Raw genomic sequence first — 22,234 nt, 5'->3', positions numbered from 1 at the left:
TCAGGAGTCCCTCCAAGTCTGCAGACCGGCTCTGCTCTGTCACTCTTTCAACACTTGGCTAGACTTGTCCTAAACCTGAGGTAAAAGCTTAATGTCTTCTTAGCCTTTTTTTCTGAGTATGTACCTCACCTGGGCATGAACGTGGCTTTCAAACTCCCCTGTACAGAGCTGCTTTTCAATGTCCTAACTTCCCAAAGAGTTTGACCCCATCTTCTCCTCGGACCTCAGATGGTACATTCTCTTGCACCAGGCATCTGCGGGTCTGTCTGTATTCACCTTGTAGCTTTTATAAGCCATCGGTTCACTTGTTCCACCTGAGTTTCTAGTTAGGTGAAAAAGACAAGTACTGGGGTGCCTGGGTGGCTCAGTCGGTTAAGCGTCTGACTTTAGCTCGGGTCACCATCTCGCGGTTTGTGAGTTTGAGCCCCGCGTCGGGCTCTGTGCTGACAGCTCAGAGCCCGGAGCCTTCTTCAGGTTCTGTGTCTCCCTCTCTCTCTGCCCCTCCCCTGTTCGCACTCTCTCTCTCTCAAGAATAAATAAACATAAAGAAAGAAAAGAAAGAAAGAAAGAAAAGAAAGAGGAAGGAAGGAAGGAAGAAAGGAAGGAAGGAAGGAAGGAAGGAAGGAAGGAAGGAAGGAAAGAAGGAAGGAAGGAAGGAAGGAAGGAAGGAAGGAAGAAAGAAAAGAAAGAGAGAGAGAGAGAAAGAAACAAAGAGACAAGTACCTTGTGTCAATCCTTCAAGATCCTCCAGAAAGGTTAGAACAGACCCACAATAATTTGCAAATAAGGTCTTCTCTGCTCCCTTGGGTTCAACGGAGGAGCTGGGAACCAAGCTGCCACGGCTTCAAGACCAAGGCCACCGATGTGCTGGGGAGAGAGTCAGGAAGGGGTAAGTGAAAAGGCACAACACTTTCCCCCCATTTGAACGTGGCTTTTTCTTGAGTAGGTATTCATTTGGTTGCTGTAAACCTCGACTTTCCAGAGCTCTGCTGGAACTCTGGTTCACTTCCTGCTTCCTCCCTGCCAATGTTTCTGTGGGGGAGCAAGAACTTGGAGCTTCCCAGCCACCATGTTGCTGACACTGCTCGAATAGTTTGCTGCTCCCTCTTTGTCCCGGGTCTGACTCACAGAGAAACACAATGCACCGAGCAATTACATCTCTTGTAAATCAAGTTTAACTGTGTGTTTACATAATAGTCATGGGCTGCTTGAGTGGAACAATGGCAGAACCGAGGAGCTTCGACAGGGATCAGAGACTGCCCAGATGAACGGGTCTGGGACCTGGCCCTTTGGCAGAAAGTTTACCTGATTTACAACGCCCGGCACAGGAGAGATGCTTCAAAATTAGAACTGCGTTGAGACCACAATCTCTGAGCCAACTGGCAAGGGTCTGAAGTCAGTCTTTTATCTTTTACTAGCTTTTGTGACCACTGGAAGCTTGCTAAAATGTACCGCAACCCCTTGCTTTTTTAAAAGACAGGAAACAGAATTACTTTACAGAATTTGCTCAAGTTTTACGGTATTAATCTGTGGGTGCTCGTTTCCACAAAACGATGGAAATGGTGCCTGAGAGGCCTTGGTGTTGCTAGTTGCTGGCCTGTTGTGACAAGGCTATACTGTTCTGCTGTTGAGCATAAACTATCTTACAACCCAAATCCCACAGGTTCACTCTCTGTGATGGAACAAGACCAACACGAGGCCGCTGTCATGTCTGTAACTGAATTACACAAGAAAACTGCCCCAGCCACAACAATGACCACATGTATCACTGTTCTGACACAGACGATTGACTATTGTTGTTTTTTTTTTTTTAATTTTAACGTTTATTTTATGTTTGAGAGAGAGAAGAGACAGAGTGCGAAGAGGGGAGGGGCAGAGAGAGAGGGAGACGCAGAATCGAAGGAGGCTCCGGGCTCTGAGCTGTCAGCACAGAGCCCCACGCGGGGCTCGAACCCACAAGCCGTGGGATCATGACCTGAGCCAAAGTCGGACACCCAACCAACTGAGCCACCCAGGCGCCCTGACCTATTGCTTCTTTTAACCCCATTCCATTTGTTCTTTCTACATCTACTGATTAAGATACCCAATCACAGAATTACATTGACTTTTTTTTTTTAACGTTTATTTATTTTTGAGACAGAGAGAGACACAGCATGAACAGGGGAGGGGCAGAGAGAGAGGGAGACACAGAATCGGAAGCATGCTCCAGGCTCTGAGCCATCAGCCCAGAGCCCGATGCGGGGCTCGAACTCACGGACCGCGAGATCGTGACCTGAGTTGAAGTCGGACGCTTAACCGACTGAGCCACCCAGGCGCCCCTTACACTGACCTTCTGATATCATTAATCAAAGTTCCAATTCTTGGAATTCCCTCCCCCTCCGCCAACCAACTAATGTAAGCCCAAATCAGAGATAGTAAGTCCATCCATCCTACCAGCCTCTACTGAGATGCATCACGGTTCCTCGTGTATGGTCTCCACCATTACAACGTATCAGCAACTCAACTATGTTCTACTGTAACTGTGTTCCTGGTAATCTTTGGCTGCATGGCATTGATGAGAGCAGGACATAAGTTCCTACTAAACTAATGTCATTTTCATGGGAAAAGATGTTAACTATATGGAAATGAAAGAATTTAACCTTAAAAAATTGCTTTGGGGGTGCCTGGGTGGCTCAGTTGTTGTGTGCGACTTCAGCTCAGGTCATGATCCCACGGTTCATGGGTTCAAGCCCCACATCGGGCTCGGTGCTGACAGCTCAGAGACTGGAGCCTTCTTCAGATTCTCTGTCTCCCTCTCTCTCTGCCCCTCCCCTGCTTGTGCTCTCCCTCTCTCAAAAATAAATAAACATAAAAAAATTCTTTAAAAAAAATTGCTTTGGATCCTAGAAGAAATCAAATAGTTCAAACCACAAAAAAGGAATTAATCAATGATGTAATAAAAATACTGAAAAAAGCATCTTGAAGTAAGTGATTATGAAAATAGAATATCAAAATTTATGGAACGCACACAAAAACTTTAGGGTCAAATTCATACTTTTAAATACATTAGAAAGGAAGGAAGACCTAAAATCAACAATCTAAATTTCAACTTCACTAAACCTTAAGGAAAAGAGTATCAAAAGTAATACTGAAAATAACAGAAATCAATGAAGTAGAGAAAACCAATAAAAAAAAATCCACAAAACCAAAATTTATTCTCTGACAGGATAAAGAAAATTGTAAAAATCAAAGCAGCACTAACCAAGAAATAAAGAAGACACAAATTACAAAAATAGAAAACCAAGGAAACAAATATACATGCTCCAAAAAAACAAAAACAAAAAACCCCCAAACTCCGCCCCTCACCCACCCAAATCTACAAACATACCTGAGATTTTTTTTTTTTTTTTTTTTTTTTTTTTTTTTTTTTAAGCTATAAAGGAATCCGGGCACCTGGGTGGCTCAGCTGGTTGAGTGTCCGACTTCGGCTCAGGTCATGATCTCACGGTCCGTGAGTTCGAGCCCCGCGTCGGGCTCTGTGCTGACAGCTCAGAGCCTGGAGCCTGTTTCAGATTCTGCGTCTCCCTCTCTCTCTGCCCTCCCCCACTCACGCTCTATCAAAAAATGAATAAACGTTAAAAAAAAAATTTAAAGCTATAAAGGAATCATGTAAACCTCTTTACGACAACAGATTGGATAATTTATTTGAAATGGACAATTCCTAGCAACATTCACACCTACTAAATCAACTCAAGAAGAAACACTGAAAATCTGAACAGGACTCTATTAAGCTAAGAAGTTCAACTAGTAGTTAAAACATCTTCACACAAAGAAGAGCTGTGGTCCAGATAGCTTTACAGCTGGAATTCTAACATACTTTTTTTTCTTAAATTTTTAAACGTGTATTTATTTTTGAGAGAGAGAGATCACACGCACAAGCGGGGGAGGGGCAGAGGGAGACAGAATCGGAAACAGGCTCCAGGCTCTGAGCTGTCAGCACAGAGCCCGACGCGGGGCTCGAACTCACAAACTGTGAGATCACGACCTGAGCCGGGAGGTTTAACCCACTGAGCCACCCAGGCGTCCAGTTCGAACATACTTTAAAGAAGAAATAATACCAGTACCAAACTGATGAAACAGGAGGAACTACATTAGAAATAATTTTATCAAATCTAGACAAAGATATCACAAGAAAAAAAACGGCAGGAACTCTTTCACACTGTATACTTGTGTCAAATCACCATGAATATTAATTAATTAGTTAATTTAGAGAGCGCATGAGCACAAGTCGGGGAGAGGAACAGGCAGAGAGAGAGAGAGAGAGAGAGAGAGAGAGACTCTTAAGCCGGCTGCACATTTCAACATGGAGCCCAACACGGGCTCGATTCTATGACCCCTGAGATCATGATCTGAAATCAAGTTGGATGCTCGACTAGCTGAGCCACCCATCACCACGATGTATGTTTTAAATATCTTATAATTTTATTTGTCACTTATACCGCAGTAAAGGCTGGAGGGGGAAAACACTGATACACAAGCAGGTTTGGGTAGACTGAAAAAAAGGGAGGGGGGTGGGAAACAATTAGATTAATGACCTTCGCAAACATAAAATCTCTTAACATACTGAGAAATGAAATGTGGCAATACATATAAAGGTTTATACAGTATAGCTAAGTGAAGCTTTTCCAAGAAGGCAAGTGTGGATTTAACATCTGAAAACCAACGTAAGATATTAAAAGACTAAAGTATATAATAATCCCCAGAGGAAAAGAAAATGAGAAAAATCCAACATGCATTCACTCTACAGCTTCTCATCAAATGATATCTAGAAGAAAATTTCAGGGGCACCTGGGTGGCTCAGTTGGTTAGGTGTCTGACTTTGGGTCCGGTCAGGATCTCGCGGTTTGTGAGTTCGAGCCCCGTGTGGGGCTCTGTGCTGACAGCCCAGAGCCTGGAGCCTGCCTGGGATTTTGTGTCTCCCTCTCTCTCTGCCCCTCCCCTGCTCGCTCTCTTTCTCTCTCAAAAAACAAAACAAAACAGAACGTTAGAAGGAAACGTCAATCTGACGAAACATGAAAAACCTACAGGTAGCATCGTACTTAGGGGTGTAAGACTGAATGCATTCCTCCTCCGACTGGAAACAAAACAAGTACTCTCTCCCACGACTTCTATTCAAAACTGTCCTGGAACACCAAGCTAATGCAAGGCAAGGAGGGAACTTAAAGGAACAAAGGTTAGAAAGAAGCAAAACTCTTTATTTGCAGATGACACAATCTTGTCTGTAAAAATAACCATCGAAACAGGGCACCTGGGTGGCTCAGTCGGTTGAGCGTCCGACTTCGGCTCAGGTCACGATCTCGCGGTCCGTGAGTTCGAGCCCCACGTCGGGCTCTGGGCTGATGGCTCAGAGCCTGGAGCCTGCTTCCGATTCTGTGTCTCCCTCTCTCTCTGTCCTTCCCCCATTCATGCTCTGTCTCTCTCTGTCTCAAAAATAAATAAACGTTAAAATGTATTGCTAACTACTAGTAATGAAAAATCCAGAACTAAGAATGTTCCAGTCACCACAGCATCCAAAGAAAAAAATACTGTTCTGCAATGACAGCATATTCTGCAATGACTAAGCTCTGTGGGATCCTCTCCCCAGCAAAACAAATATAAATGATGAGCCGCTTTAAAAACCCAATCCTTTTAAGGCTCTGGGAAAGTGTCATGAGGGTGTATAACAAAGAAACATTTATTCAATAAAACCTCAGAGTGAGCACGGCTTGGCTCCTGGAGCCTGCTTCAGATTCTGGGTCTCCCTCTCCCTCTGCCCTGTCTCTCCCTCCACTCTGTCTCTCTCTCTTTCAGAAATAAACATTAGGGGCATCTTGGTGGCTCAGCTAGTTAAATGTCTGACTTTGGCTCGGGTCATGATCTCACGGTTCGTGAGTTCGAGCCCCGTGTTGGGCTCTGTGCTGACAGCTCAGAGCCTGGAGCCTGCTTCGGATTCTGTGTCTCCCTCTCTCTAAGATAAACATTAAAAAAATTTAAAAAACGTTAAAAATCTATACATATATATGAAACAAGTAGGCCAGCTAGTTTACCAGAGAACCAGGGGAAGAGCGAGATAGGAAAGCCCTCTTAGGATTAGAGCAAACCTCAAACCCTGGCCTCGAAAACTACCTCTACAAGGGGGCAGGAGTGAAATTGGATCAGACTCTGGAGCAATTCATGTCTCAGTGTCAAAAACAATAAAGCAGCCAGCCTGCCGTAACGTGTGATCAGGGAAAGACTCAGTGAGATCCCTGCCCAAACCAGCCATCCCATTGTGACTGGAAGCAACAAGCTCTTGTGACAAGAGGAACGTCAGAGGCTCGTATGTGGAAAAAAACAGATGTCACCAAAATGTCAGCTAATCACCGACCACATAAACACGCAAACAACAAGCAGCCCCGAAAAGTCTATAATCTAGAATGTCCAATTTTTTTTTAAATGTTTATTTATTTTTGAGACAGAGACAGAGCATGAACGGGGGAGGGTCAGAGGGAGAGGGAGACACAGAATCGGAAGCAGGCTCCAGGCTCTGAGCTGTCAGCACAGAGCCCGACGCGGGGCTCGAACTCACGGACTGTGAGATCATGACCTGAGCCGAAGTCGGACGCTTAACCGACTGAGCCACCCGGGCGCCCCTAGAATGTCCAATTTTCAACTGAAAACGTAGAATACGTGCAAAAAACCGGAAAGGATGGACTTACAGACAGAAAAAAAGGCGGACAGCAGAAACTGCCTGTGAGAGGGTCTAGACAGATGATAGATTTAACAAAGACTTCGGGGCACCCATTATAAATATGCTCAAAGATCTAAGGGAAACCATATTTAAAGGAGTAAGGGAGGGTATGATGATGACATCACATTAAAGAATATCAACAGTGAGAAGTTACAGATGAATAAAGATTATGCAATCTAAAGAGCAGAGGAGAATGAAGAAAACTGAATAGAGCCGCGGGAAAATGTGGAATACTGAGTGCACAAATATGCATAATGGGACCACCAGACAGAGAAAGGAGGATATTCCACTATTATTGCTGCAAACAAATTCTCTGACCCTTTCTCTTCTCCCACTCTTTTCTGGGACTCCCATATCGTGCATACTGGTTGGTTTAATGGTATCCCTTAAGTTCCTTGGCTTAGTTTACTTTCCTTTATTCTTTTTTTCTTTGCTCCCCAGACTCGAATTTCAAACGACCTGTTTTCAACTTTGCAGATTGTTTCTGCTGCTTGTTCAAGTTTGCTTTTGACCCCTCTGGTGAATTCTTTCAACTCAGTTCTTGTAGATTTCAGCTCCAGAATTTTATTTTTTCTTAAAGGTTTATTTATTTTTTAATGTTTACTTTTAAGAGACAGAGTACAAGCAGGGGAGAGGCAGAGGTGGGGGGGGGCGGGCGGGGGGTCAGAGGATCTGAAGCAGGCTCTGGGAGCTGTGCTGATAGCAGCGAGCCCGAGGTGGGGCTCGAACTCACAAACTGTGAGATCGTGACCTGAGCTGAAGTCTGATGCTTAAATGACTGAGCCACCCAAGCGCCCCAAGGCTTATTTTTGAGAGAGCGTGAGCAGGGGACAAAGAGAGGGGGGACAGAGCATCCGAAGCAAGCTGCGTGCTGACAGCAGTGAGCCCGATGCGGGACTCTAACTGGGGTGAAGTTGGATGCTCAACCGACGGAGTCCCCCAGGTGCCCTGGGCTCCAGATTTTCAAAAATGATTTCTCTTTGATAGTCTCAATTTCTTCATCCATTGTTCTTTGGACTTTATTTTCCTTTTAAGCTCTTTAGGCGTATTATTTTAAATTCTTTGTCTACTAAAGTCTGAGGCCTGTGTTTGGTTAGGCTTGGTTTCTGGAGATTGAGGGTTTGATTTTAGTGGGCCAGGTTTCCAAGTTTCTTTGTATGCCTCATCGTCCTTTGTGGAAACTTGGGCATTTGATAAAACACCCACATCACCTCTGTGCAGACTGGCTCCATGCAAAGAAAAGACTGCCTCTTCAGCCCAGCATAAAGGCCTTTTCTGGGCAAGGGCCTTCCCTCGGTCTGTGGGTGTGCTTTGTTCTCAATTCCCCTGTAAAAATATCTGCTTTTAATTGTATTAATTTCTGTAAGAGTTTCACAAGTCCAAATCCTAGACCATTTGAGCACCTCCGCATTGATTGACTCCACCGTTTTTTTTTAGAAGATTTTATTTTTTTTAAAGTAATCTCTACACCTAACGTGAGGCTCGAGCTCACAACCCCGAGACCAAGAGTCGCGCGCTCCGCTGACTGAGCCAGCCAGGTGCCCCAACATAATCCCGTTGTCGTATGTGGTTTGTGGTCACCTTTATCACTGCAATTCATTCCACCTCTCTCTCTTTGACCACAGATGTCACCCTGGCAGTCTTTGGCAAGAAGGCACTGACAAAACCATGATGCGAATTTTTGGCATCAATAACAGAGGATGAGAAATTTAATTACAAAAATTATGACTACAGAATAAAAAACAAGATTGGAGGAAAAAATATCTGAACTCGTCTGCACACGATGACCCTCGGAATGCATAATGCTGACAAAATTACAGGTTGGCTCGAAAAGCCACGATTGCAATGGGACGTTTTAATATATCCTATCAGGAAATGGAGAAGATAACATTTGCTAATATCCAACAGTTAATAAAGAATTTTAAGGACCACGGACAGAAACAGTGGTTTGAGCTTTAGAGAATGTTTTAAATCACATAAAAACATAATTGAAAATACACCGAAGACTTATGTTCAGATGTGAGTAATCAGAAACACCCACAATCTGCCTGGTAAGGAGAAGGTGCTTATTTTCACACGAAAAGGCTTATTTTCACAGAAGTCACTGTACAATGCGGTAGAGGAATAAGTTGCCATGGGGTTCCTCTTGGCTGCATGTTGTAGCTGTACCGGTATAATCAGAAACACACAGTAATTAGGAGTATTAACACAACAAGGGGCTTACTACACAAATTAGACCCTATGCAAATACAATCCAGAGAAGAGGGAAGTCAGCGCTTTAAAGAACATTCTCCACCATGACGGTCTGGTGGACACCTGATGGCTTGCGGGAAGATCCAAGTGGCATCAACCTTTGCCAGGTTGTAGGCCTCCTGGCGGCATCTGTGGAAAGCTACAGCTCTGAGAAAAGGGAAGTCAAGTAGCTGGCGGTGGTACTGAAGATACTCTTGACGGGCAGGGCAAAGAATCAGCAAAATGGGCTGGAAGCTGTAGGCAAAATTCCCATGGTATCGATCACTGTCTGTACCGTGATTCCAAAAACTAAGGCCTTCTTCCTTTTTGCCTTCCGACTCTCATGCAAGTGAGGCTACCGGTGAATTCTAACATGAAACTATAAAGAGAGCAGCTTCTAGAAAATTAGGTCGCAACATTACCCATGTTGACCTAACGCATTCCAGGAGTGCTATCTCCAATGCTACATTTTTTTTCTTTTTTTTTTTTTTGGTCTCTTAAAGTATAATTTCCAAATCACAGTCGGAAGAAATGACAGAGTCAAGGGAAAAGATGTAAACAGCAATTCCAATGAGATTATACCCTATGATAAACTCTGCATACTTACAAATTGATGCCTACAATTTATTAACCAGGAAAGAAAAGACTCTTTGGATTCAAAAAAAACAAAACAGAAACCATTTCACATATGAAAGGAGGAATATTTATAATAGACAAGGAATATCCAGTACCTGTGACAGGAGGTCAATAAGAAAATCCCAACAAATACCCAAATGTCATTATACCATGGCCCCTTCACGTTCAGAACAGTTAAAAAATTATATAAAAATTAATACTTACATATTACAAATACACCGTAACTCACCCATAGATCCAATAGACTTGAAAAGGGAAAGACAAAACTTTTACAAACTGATTTAAGGAAAAAGACTACCTACTAAGCTTCCGTACTATTGCTTAAACAATGCTCACAGAATTGTCTCAACTCAACGTTCAGCTGAAAAGCAACAACCAGAAGCTACAGTCCAGAGACTGAGTTTCAGAACAAAATTCATTATCTTCAACTTCTGAAGCATGTCTTTCATGTTGTGAATTCTCTGGAGGTACTGTATTTGGATTTGCATCAGACTTTCCCACATTTCTTACATTTACGTCATTTTTCTCCAGTGGTGTTTTTACGTGACTCTGTGTTTGTTAAGACTGAACGCTTTCCTGTACTTTTCAGTTACAATTTACCTATCTTGTGTGCATTCTCATCACATGCTTATGTAAGGATGTGGGCCAATTGAAGGCTTTCCCACAGTGCTTACATTCAAGAAGTTTCTCTCCAGTGTGAATTCTTTCATGGCTTCTAAACGAACTGGGTCGACTGAAGGCTTTCCCACATTCTTTACATTTATAAGGTTTCTCTCCAGTGTGCACTCTCATGTGTCCTCGAAAGGTCGTACGATAAATGAAGGCTTTCCCGCATTCCTTACATTCATAGGGTTTCTCTCCCGTGTGAGTTCTTTCATGTACCTGAACATAACTTGAACAACTGAAGGCTTTACCGCATATTTTACATTCATAGGGTTTCTCTCCCGTGTGAGTTCTTTCGTGTATCCGGAAGGAGCTGGGGCAGTTGAAGGCTTTCCCACATTCCTTACATTTATAAGGTCCGTCTCCAGTGTGTGTCATCATATGTCTGCGAAAACTGGTGAGGGAAACGAAGGCCTTCCCACATTCCTCACATTTATAGGGTTTCTCGCCAGTGTGAGTTCTCCCGTGTATTTGCAAACCTAGAGGAGAGCTGAAGGTCTTCCCACACTGTTTACACTCGTAGGGCTTCTCCGCGGTGTGAGTCCTTTCGTGTCTTCGGAAGGACGTGGGACAACTGAGGGCTTTCCCGCACAGCTTACATATATAGGGCTTCTCTCCAGTGTGAGTTCTCACGTGCACTTGAAACGTGGTGAGCCAATGGAAGGCTTTTCCGCATTCTTTGCACTGATAGGGTTTCTCTCCAGTGTGAGTTCTTTCGTGTGTTCGGAAGGAACTGGAACAACTAAAGGCTCTACCACACTGCTTACATTCGTAGGGTTTCTCTCCGGTGTGAGATCTTTCATGTATCCGATACGAGCTGGGACAGCTGAATGCCTTCCCGCACTCCTTACATTTATAAGGTCCGACTCCAGTGTGTGTGATCATGTGTCTTTGAAAGCTCCCGAGAGAAATGAAGGCTTTCCCGCACTCCTTACAGTCATAGGGTTTCTCTCCGGTGTGAGTTCTCTCATGTTTTCGAAGAGAGCTGGGACAACTGAAGGCTTTACTACACTTTTTACATTCGTAAGGTTTCTCTCCCGTGTGAGTCCTCTCGTGACTTCGAAAGGAGCTGGGACAGCTGAGGGCCTTCCCGCACTGCTTGCACTGATAGGGCTGCTCCCCCGTGTGCGTCCTTTCATGTGTCTGAAAGGTCTGATGATATCGAAAGGCCTTTCCACACTGTTTACACTGATAGGGTTTCTCTCCGGTGTGAGTCCTTTCGTGTTTTCGAACAGACTGGCGATATCGAAAGGATTTCCCACATTCCTTACATTTGTAAGATTTCTCCACGCTGTGGTTTCTTTCATGTTTTTGAAAAGGCTGGAGATAACTGAAAGCTTTTCCGCACTCTTTACATTTATAAGGCTTTCTTCCATACTCCTGATACTTGTATGGCTTTGGCGAAGTGTGAGATCTCTTATGCCTATTAAGGGACGAATGGCGCATAAAGACTTTTCCACACGCGCTGCACTCCCACGGTTTTACCTCGGGAGAAGTTTTCTTGTTCAGATTAAGATGCGGAATAAGGCTGAAGTTTCCTCCGCACGGACCACCTTCTTTACTCTGATGGAGCCTCTCTACCATAGGACTCCTGAAAAAAAAAAAAATCCAGAAGTGTATTATTGATTTGTGACTTCCTACCTATTAGTAAGTACTAGGATTACATTGTTACAATTCATAGGAAAAGGGTAGGTTTTTCTGTCTTGTCTGAACTGTTTGAAATATTCTGCTCGACCAAAACTCTTACATGAAAGTAGTGAGAGTCATATATGGAGTTTCTGAATACTATTTACAAACGAACTCTTTTGCAAACACTGAACAGCTGTCACATTTAAGAAAACACTTTGGTGAAAATTTTCTAGGAAAACCTACATCTGAAGCTGGGCTGTCTTGTGTCTGCTTGCTTTTAAGTTGTTTTTTTTTTTTTAACGTTTATTTTTGAGAGAGACAGAGAGAGAGTGCGAGCAGGGGAGGCACAGAAAGAGAGGCAGACACAGAATCAAGAGCAGGCTCCAGGCTCTAGGCTAATAGCACAGAGCCTGACGTGGGGCTCAAACCCACGAACCACGAGATCATGACCTGAGCTGAAGTCGGATGCTTAACCAACTGAGCCACCCAGGCGCCCCATGTCTGCTTGCTTTTCAATTCTTGCAACATACAAAGATTCCTCTGGATGCTCCTTTCCACCGTGAGTGCAAGTTACCTTAGATTTCTTCCCTGGTTTCTGTACTGATCATCAATGTTATGGTCTTTCCATTTTTTCCCTACAATGCAAACCCAGAAAAAAAACCCAATAAATTACAGAAGAATTATCACAAGTCCATGATGAGCTCTGCCCATGCCTGATTTGCCAAAGTACTCCTTTGCCCCGTTCCAAACCAAAGAGCACTGATGGGCAAGAAACACGCGTCCTCTAACTGACGAGGGGAAAGTGAGCGGTCATCCTTACCTACTGAGGCCAGGTTCCTCAAGGTTTCCCGCATCACATCTCTGTAGAGTTTCTTCTGTGAAGGATCCAACAGAGCCCATTCCTCCAGGGTGAAGTTTACAGCCACATCCTCAAAGGCCACTGCGTCCTAAAACATCCCACATACGTGTGGAGGAGGATGGATGAGACAGCACTAGGAATCTATAGTCAATTCATAAGAAGTTCACATGATTCTGTGATCTCAAAACACTCTATGACTTGGTCATCAGAATTCCCACTCTCTCTACACAATCATCTCCTCATAAATTTGGTAGTGTCATGAATACGTGGAAATTAGCTCTACTTTGGGGGCGCCTGGGTGGCTCAGTCGGTGAAGCGTCGACTCTTGATTTCGGCTCAGGTCAGGATCTCGCGGTTCCTGAGATCGAGCACCGCGTCAGCGCACAGCCTCCTTGCTCCCTTGCTCGTGGGCTCATGCTCCTCTCTCAAAATAAATAGATACAACTTTTTTCAAAAGAATTATTCCTACTTTTACTACGTTTACTACGTTCACTTCCAGTCTCATTGCTTTCTAATGGTGGAGTCCCAAGCACGTTGGGAAAGGAAATACTATGCAAATGAAAGAAACATTTCCATTGTAAGGCCACCAATTCCTTGTGAGAAAAAAGCTCGCCTCCTTCTTTATTACCCACCATGTCACACAGCACTCCATGAAGCAGAGGGGCACAGCCACGTCAAGTTTGAATGAATAAAAACACAGTGAAACATTGAGAGCTTTGGCTTCTTTAAAAAAATTTTTTTAAATATTTTTGAGAGAGAGAGAGAGAGAGAGAGAGAGAGAACACGTGCGGGGGAGAGGCAGAGACACAGAGGGAGACACAGAATCCGAAGCAGGCTCCAGGCTCCAAGCTGTCAGCACAGAGCCCGATGCGGGGCTTGAACCCCCGAACCGTGAGATCATGACCTGAGCCGACATCGGATGCTTAACCGACTGAGCCGCTCAGGCGCCCTGAGAGCTTTTGCTTCTATTTCCACTGCCAACCATGAAAGGCCAGAAGGCCTGTGGGAATCCAATTGGTAACTAGGACACCAGCTAGCCATATTGTCCCCAAGTACTCCAGGCCATCAGGAATAGTCTGACGCAGCTGGCTGAACGAAAATATTCTGGCAGAGAAGTGTTCGTCTTCATTTGTCTATAAAAATATCTGTCAGAGATTCACTCATTCCCTCCAATCCGTCCCATTTCATGGGGCGAGGATGTCATTCAGATAGTACAGCTTATGTATGAAAAAGAAGGCATCACAACTCCGAACCCCACAAAACCTCTCTACGCAAGGGCCTCGGAGCCGCTTCTCGCCAACTTTTAAGCACGTGTATGCACACACGCTGAGATGACAGGATGCTCGGCAGAACCCTAACAGCGTACTTCAGGCCCTGCTGAGCTTGAGGAACTGGATAAACAATGCAATCTGCGAGAAAGTTCACTTGAAAGCCACAGTGGTTTGACGGTCAATGCACTCATCATTATGAAACACACAAAAGGTTCAGCAGTGTTTTTTTTTAAATAAATTTATTTACATTGAGAGAGAGCATGAGCAGGGAAGGGGCAGAGAGAGACAGGGAGAGACAGAATTTCAAGTAGGCTCCACGCGGTCAGTGCAGAGTCTGATGCGGGGCTCAAACTCACGAACCATGAATGAGATCATGACTTGAGCCGAAACCAAGAGTCAGACGCTTACCCAACTGAGCCACCCAGGAGCCCCAGCAGTGTCTTCTCCCAAAAGAACACAGAGGTTCCCTTCTCTGATTTCAGGAGGCAGTGATATTCAACCAGCTGCCCTAGAGGCTGCCCTTCCATTTCCTGTACTTCTGACCCCTCGTGTGGGGCCCAGGGGCATGCCAGCCTAGCCTCTGGGCACAGACATCCCTCAGCTACACGATTCCCCTAAATGCTGGTCTCTGAACAAGATCATTAACTCACTGAGGTCTACGTGCAGGTGATAGAGAAATGGCTCCCATATGGTAATTTGGACGGTAGATTTCACCCATCTGGTTAAGAGAACAGGAAATCCACACTTCCTTGCGAGATCCACGGAGTAAAAGGAACTACTTGGATTGGCTCAATTACTTGGATTGGCTCCAATTACTCTGCAGCGCTGGCTCATGAAAGTGTCCTAGTACCTCGCATGGGGAAGAGCGTTAACGTTATTAGCAGGTCTGACACGGCGGATCCTTACAAATGCCTGCTCGCGGTGTCTGTCCTTCCTTCGTTGGTATCTGGGAGCCAAGATATAGGAGGGACCTCCGAGAGTGACTCAGTGTGCCCAAACTGTTTAGGCAAAAGATTATGACGTATCCCAAACTCTTGTGTTCGTTCTGAGAGTCCAAACTTTTGTTATGCGCAGTAGAGGGTGCCTGTGTGATCTAGGCACGGAGTCCCGAATGAGCTTCCCTGGAAGACAGTATTTTACGTGTGTTGTTACAACTTGTTGCTTGGGGAAGTGAGCCCATCCTATGGGTTACAGTAGGAGATAACATCTCCTTGAAGCTTGCATGTGGTTTCCTCCAAAACAAATTTATTTATATTTTTTAAGGTGTGTGTGTGTGTGTGTGTGTGTGTGTGTGTGTGTGTATTTTTAAGCCATCTCTACACCCAACAGGGGGCTCCAACTCATGACCCAGAGATCAAGAGTCACAGGCACCAGGGGTGCCTGGGTGGCTCAGTCGGTTGGGTGTCCGACTTTGGCTCAGGTCATGATCTCACAGCTTGTGGGTTCGAGCCCTGCGTGGGGCTCTGTGCTGACAGCTCAGAGCCTGGAGCCTGCTTTGGATTCTGTGTCTCCCTGTCTGTCCCTCCCCTGCTCACACTTTCTCTCTTTCTCTCTCTCAAAAATAAATAAACATTAAAAATAAATTAAAAAAAAAAGCATCACAGGCTCTACTGACTGAGCCAGTGGGGCATCCCCCTCCAGGACAGATTTAACTGAACACTAAACAAGACTAATGAATGATATTTAATAGTCCTAATGGAAAAAGATGTACATTTTTCTCGAACAAAGAAGAATGAAAAAAAGTGAAAATATGGTACATGTTCTTAGAAATAACTCCACTTCTTAAGATGTTTCCTCTCCCAAAATGTATCTTTATTAAATTCCAACAATCCCCAAAACAGACTTTTTATCAGACCTCCAGACCTAAAAGGAAAAACAAATGTCCAAAAATGGTCAAGGTCTTGCAAAGAACAAAGTGGCGGCTTGCCGAATATACATCAAAGATTTTCAAATCACAGTATTCCAGACAACATAGCATTGGCAGAGAGAAAAACAGACCGAGGGAAAGGAAAAGTGTCTTCCGTGGACCAGCATTAAATATCGAAAGCTGGTCAAGGGCGGATCAGGCACTGTGGAGCACTGGCAGACGTGTGAAGCCCTTTAATACATGGGGCAAAGACCAACTGTCACCTAACTGGAAAAGCACATTATATTCCCTCCTATCCCGTGGAAAATAGCCAATTCACTGTAGACTTAAATGTGAAAGATAAAACCAAGGCACTTGTAGAAGCCATAGATAAATACTTTATTGATCCAAAAATAGGGAGAATTTTCTCAGATAAGGGAAAGAGTAACCTCTAAAACGAGACGGGGGCGCCTGGGTGGCTCATTCGGCTGAGTGTCTGACTTCGGCTCAAGTCATGATCTCACGGTCCGTGAGTTCGAGCCCCGCCTCGGGCTCTGTGCTGACAGCTCGGAGCCTGGAGCCTGCTTCAGATTCTGTGGCTCCCTCTGTCTCTGCCCCTCCCCTGCTTGTGCTCTCTCCCTCTCTCTCAAAAATAAATAAACATTAAAAAAAATTTAAAAAGGTCTAAACGAGAGACTGAACAACTAATATATAAACTAAGGAAATCAAAAAAAACCCAAGATATAAGAAAATATCTGTAATACATGCAACATTAGAGTTTAGTGTGCAGAGTAAGACGCAACATATAGTTTAAAAAATGAGAAAATAATCAAAACGTATTTAACAGAAGATGAAAGACCATATGAGAAAAAATGTCTCTCTCAAAAATAAATACTAAAAATATTTTTTAGGGGCGCCTGGGTGGCTCAGGTCATGATCTCGCGGTCCGTGAGTTCAAGCCCCGCGTCGGGCTCTGTGCTGACAGCCCAGAGCCTGGAGCCTGTTTCAGATTCTGTGTCTCCCTCTCTCTGACCCTCCCCCATTCATGCTCTGTCTCTCTCTGTCTCAAAAATAAAATAAATGTTAAAAAAATATATATATATTTTTTAAAGTTAAAACTAAAAGAACACTGTTTAGTGGGGGCGGGGGGGGGGGGGGAACAGATGGTAAAGGTTTTGAAGAATAAAGAATCCAGACAGAGGTCACGTGGTGTCGGATGGAGAGGAGTCAGGTCAAGAACATTGGGAGGCTGACAACTGTTCAATGGCCACTTATAAATCTTAATGATCACAAACATGTTTATACTGTTATTACCACAAAGTCTTCTGATAAGGCATCAGGCACATTATTTTCTGAATATATTTAATGATAAAAATTTAAAGAATTAAGTTTGGAGAAGTATGTTTTTTCTTTTCTTTTTTTTTTTCTTTCTTACCCTGTAAGGTGGAAATCTGAGTACTAGTTCACAGATTTTTGGCAGCAAAAACTGGTAACAAGGGTCTATTTTGAAAGAATTGGTGGGGCGCCTGGCTCAGTGGGTTAAGCGTCCGACATCAGCTCAGGTCGTGATCTCACGGTTCATGGGTTCGAGCCCCGCGTCGGGCTCTATTGCTGACAGCCGGGAGCCTCCTTCGGATTCTGTGTCTCCTTCTCTGGGCTCCTCCCCAGCGCAGGCTCTGTGCCCCTCTCTCAAAAATGAATAAACACTAAAAACAATTTTAAAAAAGAGAAAGAATTGGTTATATACTTACCTTTTACTTATTTTAATGTTTATTTTTTGAGAGAGAGACACAGCATGAGTGGGGCAGGGGCAGAGAGAGGAGGAGACAGAATGTGAAGCAGGTTCTAGGTTCTGAGCTGTCAGCACAGAGCCCCATGTGGGGCGTGAACCCACAAACCGTGAGATCATGACCTGAGCCGAAGTTGGACATTTAACAGACTGAGCCACCCAGGTGCCCCACATAGTCACCGTTTAAAAGCAAAGGGTGACGTGTACTGGTATGGAAAGATGTGAAGGATTTATCAATAGAATAATTAAGCAAAATGTATTCCAATAGATACACCAGTGTACCTTTTTTTTTTAATTTTTAAATTTTTTAATGTTTATTGAGAGATAGCATGAGCAAGTGGGAGAGGGGCAGAGAGAGAGAGGGAGACACAGAATCCGAAGCAGGCTCCAGGCTCCAAGCCGGCAGGCCAGAACCCGACATGGGGCTCGAACCCACGAGCCATGAGATCATGACCCGCGCTGAAGTCGGACGCTTAACCCACTGAGCCACCCAGGGGCACCGCCCCCTTTAAGGCTTCCGACAGAAGTTTCATTACGTAGGCCCAAGTGATGAACTCAAAGCCTTTGGTGATGAACTCAATCTCCAGCCCCTCTTCCCTCTCCAGAGCCTGGGAAGTGGAGCTGAACATTCTAAGCCTCCAATCAAGGCCTCGTGTTTCTGGTGTCCAATCCCCATCCGGAAGCCATCTGAGGCATTTCTGGGCGGGCTCCTAGAACAGAAGACTGCCCCATCGCCCTTATCACTCAGGAAATTCCAAAGGCTCGAGAGATCTTGGCTAGGAACCACGGACAAAGACCAAGTATCTTCCCCGTATCTATGAGGAAGAAGAGGACAGCCCGGGGGCCCATGCTCGCGAAAGACTGAGACTAAACCCTATGACTGCAGAATGCTCTCCCCTCCGCCCACACTTACCTCGGCAGCAACCGGGCTCCTGTTTACTAGTACGCGGAAAAGAGCTGCACATTTCAGCCCTCACTTGAGAAGCTTCTGGAGAACCCCACAGATGACGTGGGGGTGACAAAAGAAAGGACGCCCGAGAAGTTTTAGTTTTCTGCCACGGGTACAACAAATCATAATAGAGACTAACCCTGTGAGAAGTAAGGGAGAGGATCCACCTTCAGAAATGCCAAAATAAAAGCTGTCTCGTTAACATGTTTACAACCTACTGGAAATATATATGACCCCCCCCCCCCCATAATGGAGTCCCGAATCCTTGGACACCTCACTTCCTGGTTTTTCTTCCCTGCTCTATTTTGCAGGCTCATTCTGGTGGGCTCTGAAATGAGCATGAGCCAAAGAACAAAGCGGGGACTGAAAGTCTCGGCATCACCTCAGGAAATGTACATTTGTTCCAATTAGACTACTTTAAAAATTTTTTTTTTGTTTTTTAATGTTTATTCATTTTTGAGAGAGAGTGGGGGTAGGGGCAGAGAGAGAGGGAGACACAGGATCTGAAGCAGGCTCCAGGCGGTCAGCACTTAGCCCGACACGGGGCTTGAACCCACAGACCGTGAGATCATGACCTGAGCTGGAGTCAGCTGCCCAACCGCCTGAGCCATCCAGGCGCCCCAGACCACTTTTTTTTTTAAATCTTTATTTTGAGAGAGAGAGAGAGAGCGTGTGCACGAAAGAGAAAGTGGGGGAGGGCCAGAGAGAGAGAGAGAGAGAGAGAGAGAGAGAGAGAGAATCCCCAGCAGGCTCCACGCTGCCAGCGCACAGCCCGACGTGGGGGCCGATCCCACGAACCAGGAGATCATGACCCGAACTGAAATCAAGAGTCGGACGCTCAGCCGACTGAGTCACCCGGCTGTCCCCCAATCAGACTACTTTCTACCTCACATGGGCACAGGCGACGTCCGGGTAAGGCTCTCGCTTCAGCCAGTGAAGAATCAGGGGAGGGACACGCACCCTGGAGACAAACTGTCTGCTGTAACTGCCCCGAGCTTGCCTGTCCACCAAGACACCCGCTGCTGTAAGAAGGTCGAAGAAAACCTCGATCCGCTGTGCCGAGTCTCCACGTCCCTCCTCTGATTGGGTCGGTGGCCTTATTTCTCACAAACCCTTAGCCAGATAACCTGAAAACATCACACTAAAGGCCTCCTTTTATTTTTATTTTTTTGAAAGGCCTATTTGCCTCAGTTCCTTCTCCGCCCATGAGGTCTGCCTTCAAACAAATAAAACAAAAAATCCCATAGCATACTAAGACATTTCATCTTGAAAGAAACCAGAGGGAAAAACACACCTCAGATATAGAGAAACAAAGAATTAATTTATACTCATCCCCCCCCCCCAAAAAAAAAAACCACGCAAGCAAGAAGAGAGTGGAATGAGATATTTTAAAGGGTTGACAGAGAAAAACGACGTGCCCAGAATTCTGTCGAGCAGAATTATTCTTCAAGGGTGAGGGAGAAATAAAGACTTTCTGAGACAAACAGAAATGGAGGGAATTTTCCACCAGTATACCTGCTTTGCAAAAAAAAATGTGAAAGAAACTTCCTTCAAAAAGCAGGAAAATGATGAAGAAAGGGAGGGCATTTCAGAAGGAGTAAATTTTAAAAATTCTTCACCTGAAAAAAAAAAAAAAGAACTTCATCTGATAGATAACTATGGTATATATTAATTCAAGGATATCAATAGTCACTTTATTTTTTTAAGTGTGTGTGTGGGGGGCAAGTGCGCATGGGGGAGGGACAGAGAGAGAGAGAGAGAGAGAGAGAGGGAGAAAGAGAGAATCCCGAGCAGGCTCCAAACCATCAGCATGGAGCCCGACGAGGGGCTCAAACTCACAAACCGTGAGATCATGAACTGAGCCAAAATGAAGAGTCAGACGCTTAACCGACTGAGGCACCCAGGCACCCCCCTATCAATAATCACTTTAATTTTTTTTTCTTAAAGAGTTTAAAAAAAAATTTTTTTTAATGTTTATTTTTGAGAGAGAGAGACACACACACTGAGTGCGAGCAGGGGAGGGACCGAGAGAGCGGGAGACACAGAATCTGAAGCAGGCTCCAGGCTCTTGAGCTGTCAGCACAGAGCCCGACGCGGGGCCCGAACCCGGGAGATCATGACCTGAGCTAAGGTCCGATGCTTAACTGACTGTGTCACCCAGGTAACCCTCTCTCTCAAAATAAATAAACATTAAAAAAAATAAAACTATCTTTGTCACATATGACAGGACTAATGTCAGATGACAGGAGCAAATGTCAAAAGAATCTACAATAACAAAGCCCTTTGAACTAATAAGAGAGTAGAGCTGAAGGATAAATGGCTAATATACAAAAGCAAAAGTTGGGCGGCCTGGGCGGCCCAGTCAGTTGAGTGCCTGACTCTGGATTTCAGCTCAGGTCACGATCCCAGGGTGTGGACTCTGGCCCTGTGTTAGGCTCCGCTTAAGATTCTCTCTCCCTCTCCGTGCCTCTCCCTCACTTGTGCTCTCTCTCTCTAAATAAAATGAAAAAACAAAAAAGTTAATGCTTTCCTATAGATTCAAGGAAGTACAGTCAACTGATCCTTGACAAAAGACAAAGGCAATTCAATAGAGAAAACACAGTTTTTTTGGTTTTTTTGTTTTTTTTTTTTTGAGAGAGAGACAGAGTGTGAGCTCAGGGTGAGGGGCAGAGAGAGGGAGACACAGAATCTGAAGGAGAATCTCCACGCTGTCAGCATGGAGCCTGAGGCGGGGCTCAAACCCACAAACTGTGAGATCATGACCTGAGCGAAGTTGGACGCTTAACCAACTGAGCCACCCAGGAGCCCCATAAAACACAGTCATTCCAACAAAAAGTGCCAGGAAAAGTAGAATCCACGTGAAAAAATCTAGACACAGAGCTTGCACCTTTCACAAAAATTAACTCAAAATGGATTCATAGATCTTATAGAAAACCAAGACTAAAAAATTCCCAGGAGATAGCATAGGAGAAAATTTAGGAGACCTAGGGTTTGGTAATTATTATTTTTAGATACAACACCAAATCAGGATCCACGAAAGTAAAAGATACTAAGTTTGGCTTTATTAAAATGAAAACCCACTCTGTGAAAGACAGTTAAAGAGATGGAAACAGAAACCACAGACTGAGAGAAAATCTTTACAAAACACTTCTCTGCTAAAGGGCTGGTATCTGAAATGTCCAAAGAACTCTTAAAATTCAGTAAGACAAGCAACTCAATTAAAAATGGGCAAAAGAGGGGGCGCCTGGGTGGCTCAGTCGGTTGGGCGGCCGACTTCGGCTCGGGTCATGATCTCACGGTCCGTGAGTTCGAGCCCCGCGTTGGGCTCTGTGCTGACAGCTCAGAGCCTGGAGCCTGTTTCAGATTCTGTGTCTCCGTCTCTCTGACCCTCCCCCATTCACGCTCTGTCTCTCTCTGTCTCAAAAATAAATAAACGTTAAAAAAAAATTTAAAAAAAAATGGGCAAAAGATCTGAACACACACTTCACCAAAGAAAATACATAAATGCTAATTAAGTATATAAAAAGATGCTCAACACCATGTCAGAAGAAACTGAGAAGGGGCGCCAGGGGGGCTCATTCTGCTGAGTGTCTGACTTCAGGTCGTGATCTC

The 22,234-nt window shown here is 44.7% G+C and overlaps 1 protein-coding gene and 1 long non-coding RNA gene across 8 annotated transcripts in view; one reads left to right on the top strand and one right to left on the bottom strand.

The window, feature by feature from the left end:
* The first annotated feature begins 698 nt into the window (after nucleotides 1-698).
* Nucleotides 699-9,657, top strand: LOC109254048 (uncharacterized). Its single transcript, XR_002074625.2, has 2 exons — nucleotides 699-889; nucleotides 8,374-9,657. It is a non-coding gene; the product is annotated as an uncharacterized LOC109254048 (long non-coding RNA).
* A 3-nt stretch (nucleotides 9,658-9,660) lies between these two features.
* LOC109254038 (zinc finger protein 791-like) overlaps nucleotides 9,661-22,234 on the bottom strand; it is a 42,559-nt gene continuing 29,985 nt past the window's right edge. For 2 of the 7 annotated variants that reach the window (XM_019427587.2, XM_019427585.2), the window contains exons 2-4: nucleotides 12,729-12,855; nucleotides 12,483-12,543; nucleotides 9,661-11,870 (exon numbers count right to left, since the gene is read on the bottom strand). In XM_019427587.2, the coding sequence (XP_019283132.1) occupies nucleotides 10,217-11,870; nucleotides 12,483-12,543; nucleotides 12,729-12,855 (1,842 nt within the window). In that variant the 3' untranslated portion in view covers nucleotides 9,661-10,216. Of the gene's footprint in view, nucleotides 11,871-12,482; nucleotides 12,544-12,577; nucleotides 12,909-22,234 lie in introns of those variants that run through there. The other 5 variants (XM_019427589.2, XM_019427588.2, XM_053897063.1 and 2 more) reach the window with 3 other exon arrangements.

Source organism: Panthera pardus, unplaced genomic scaffold (assembly GCF_024362965.1).
Source record: "Panthera pardus isolate Hobbes unplaced genomic scaffold, ASM2436296v1 HiC_scaffold_8, whole genome shotgun sequence".
Classification (NCBI taxonomy): Eukaryota; Metazoa; Chordata; class Mammalia; order Carnivora; family Felidae; genus Panthera; species Panthera pardus.
Note: the sequence above shows the minus strand (reverse complement) of the source record. Positions and strands in the feature narration are given on the sequence as shown.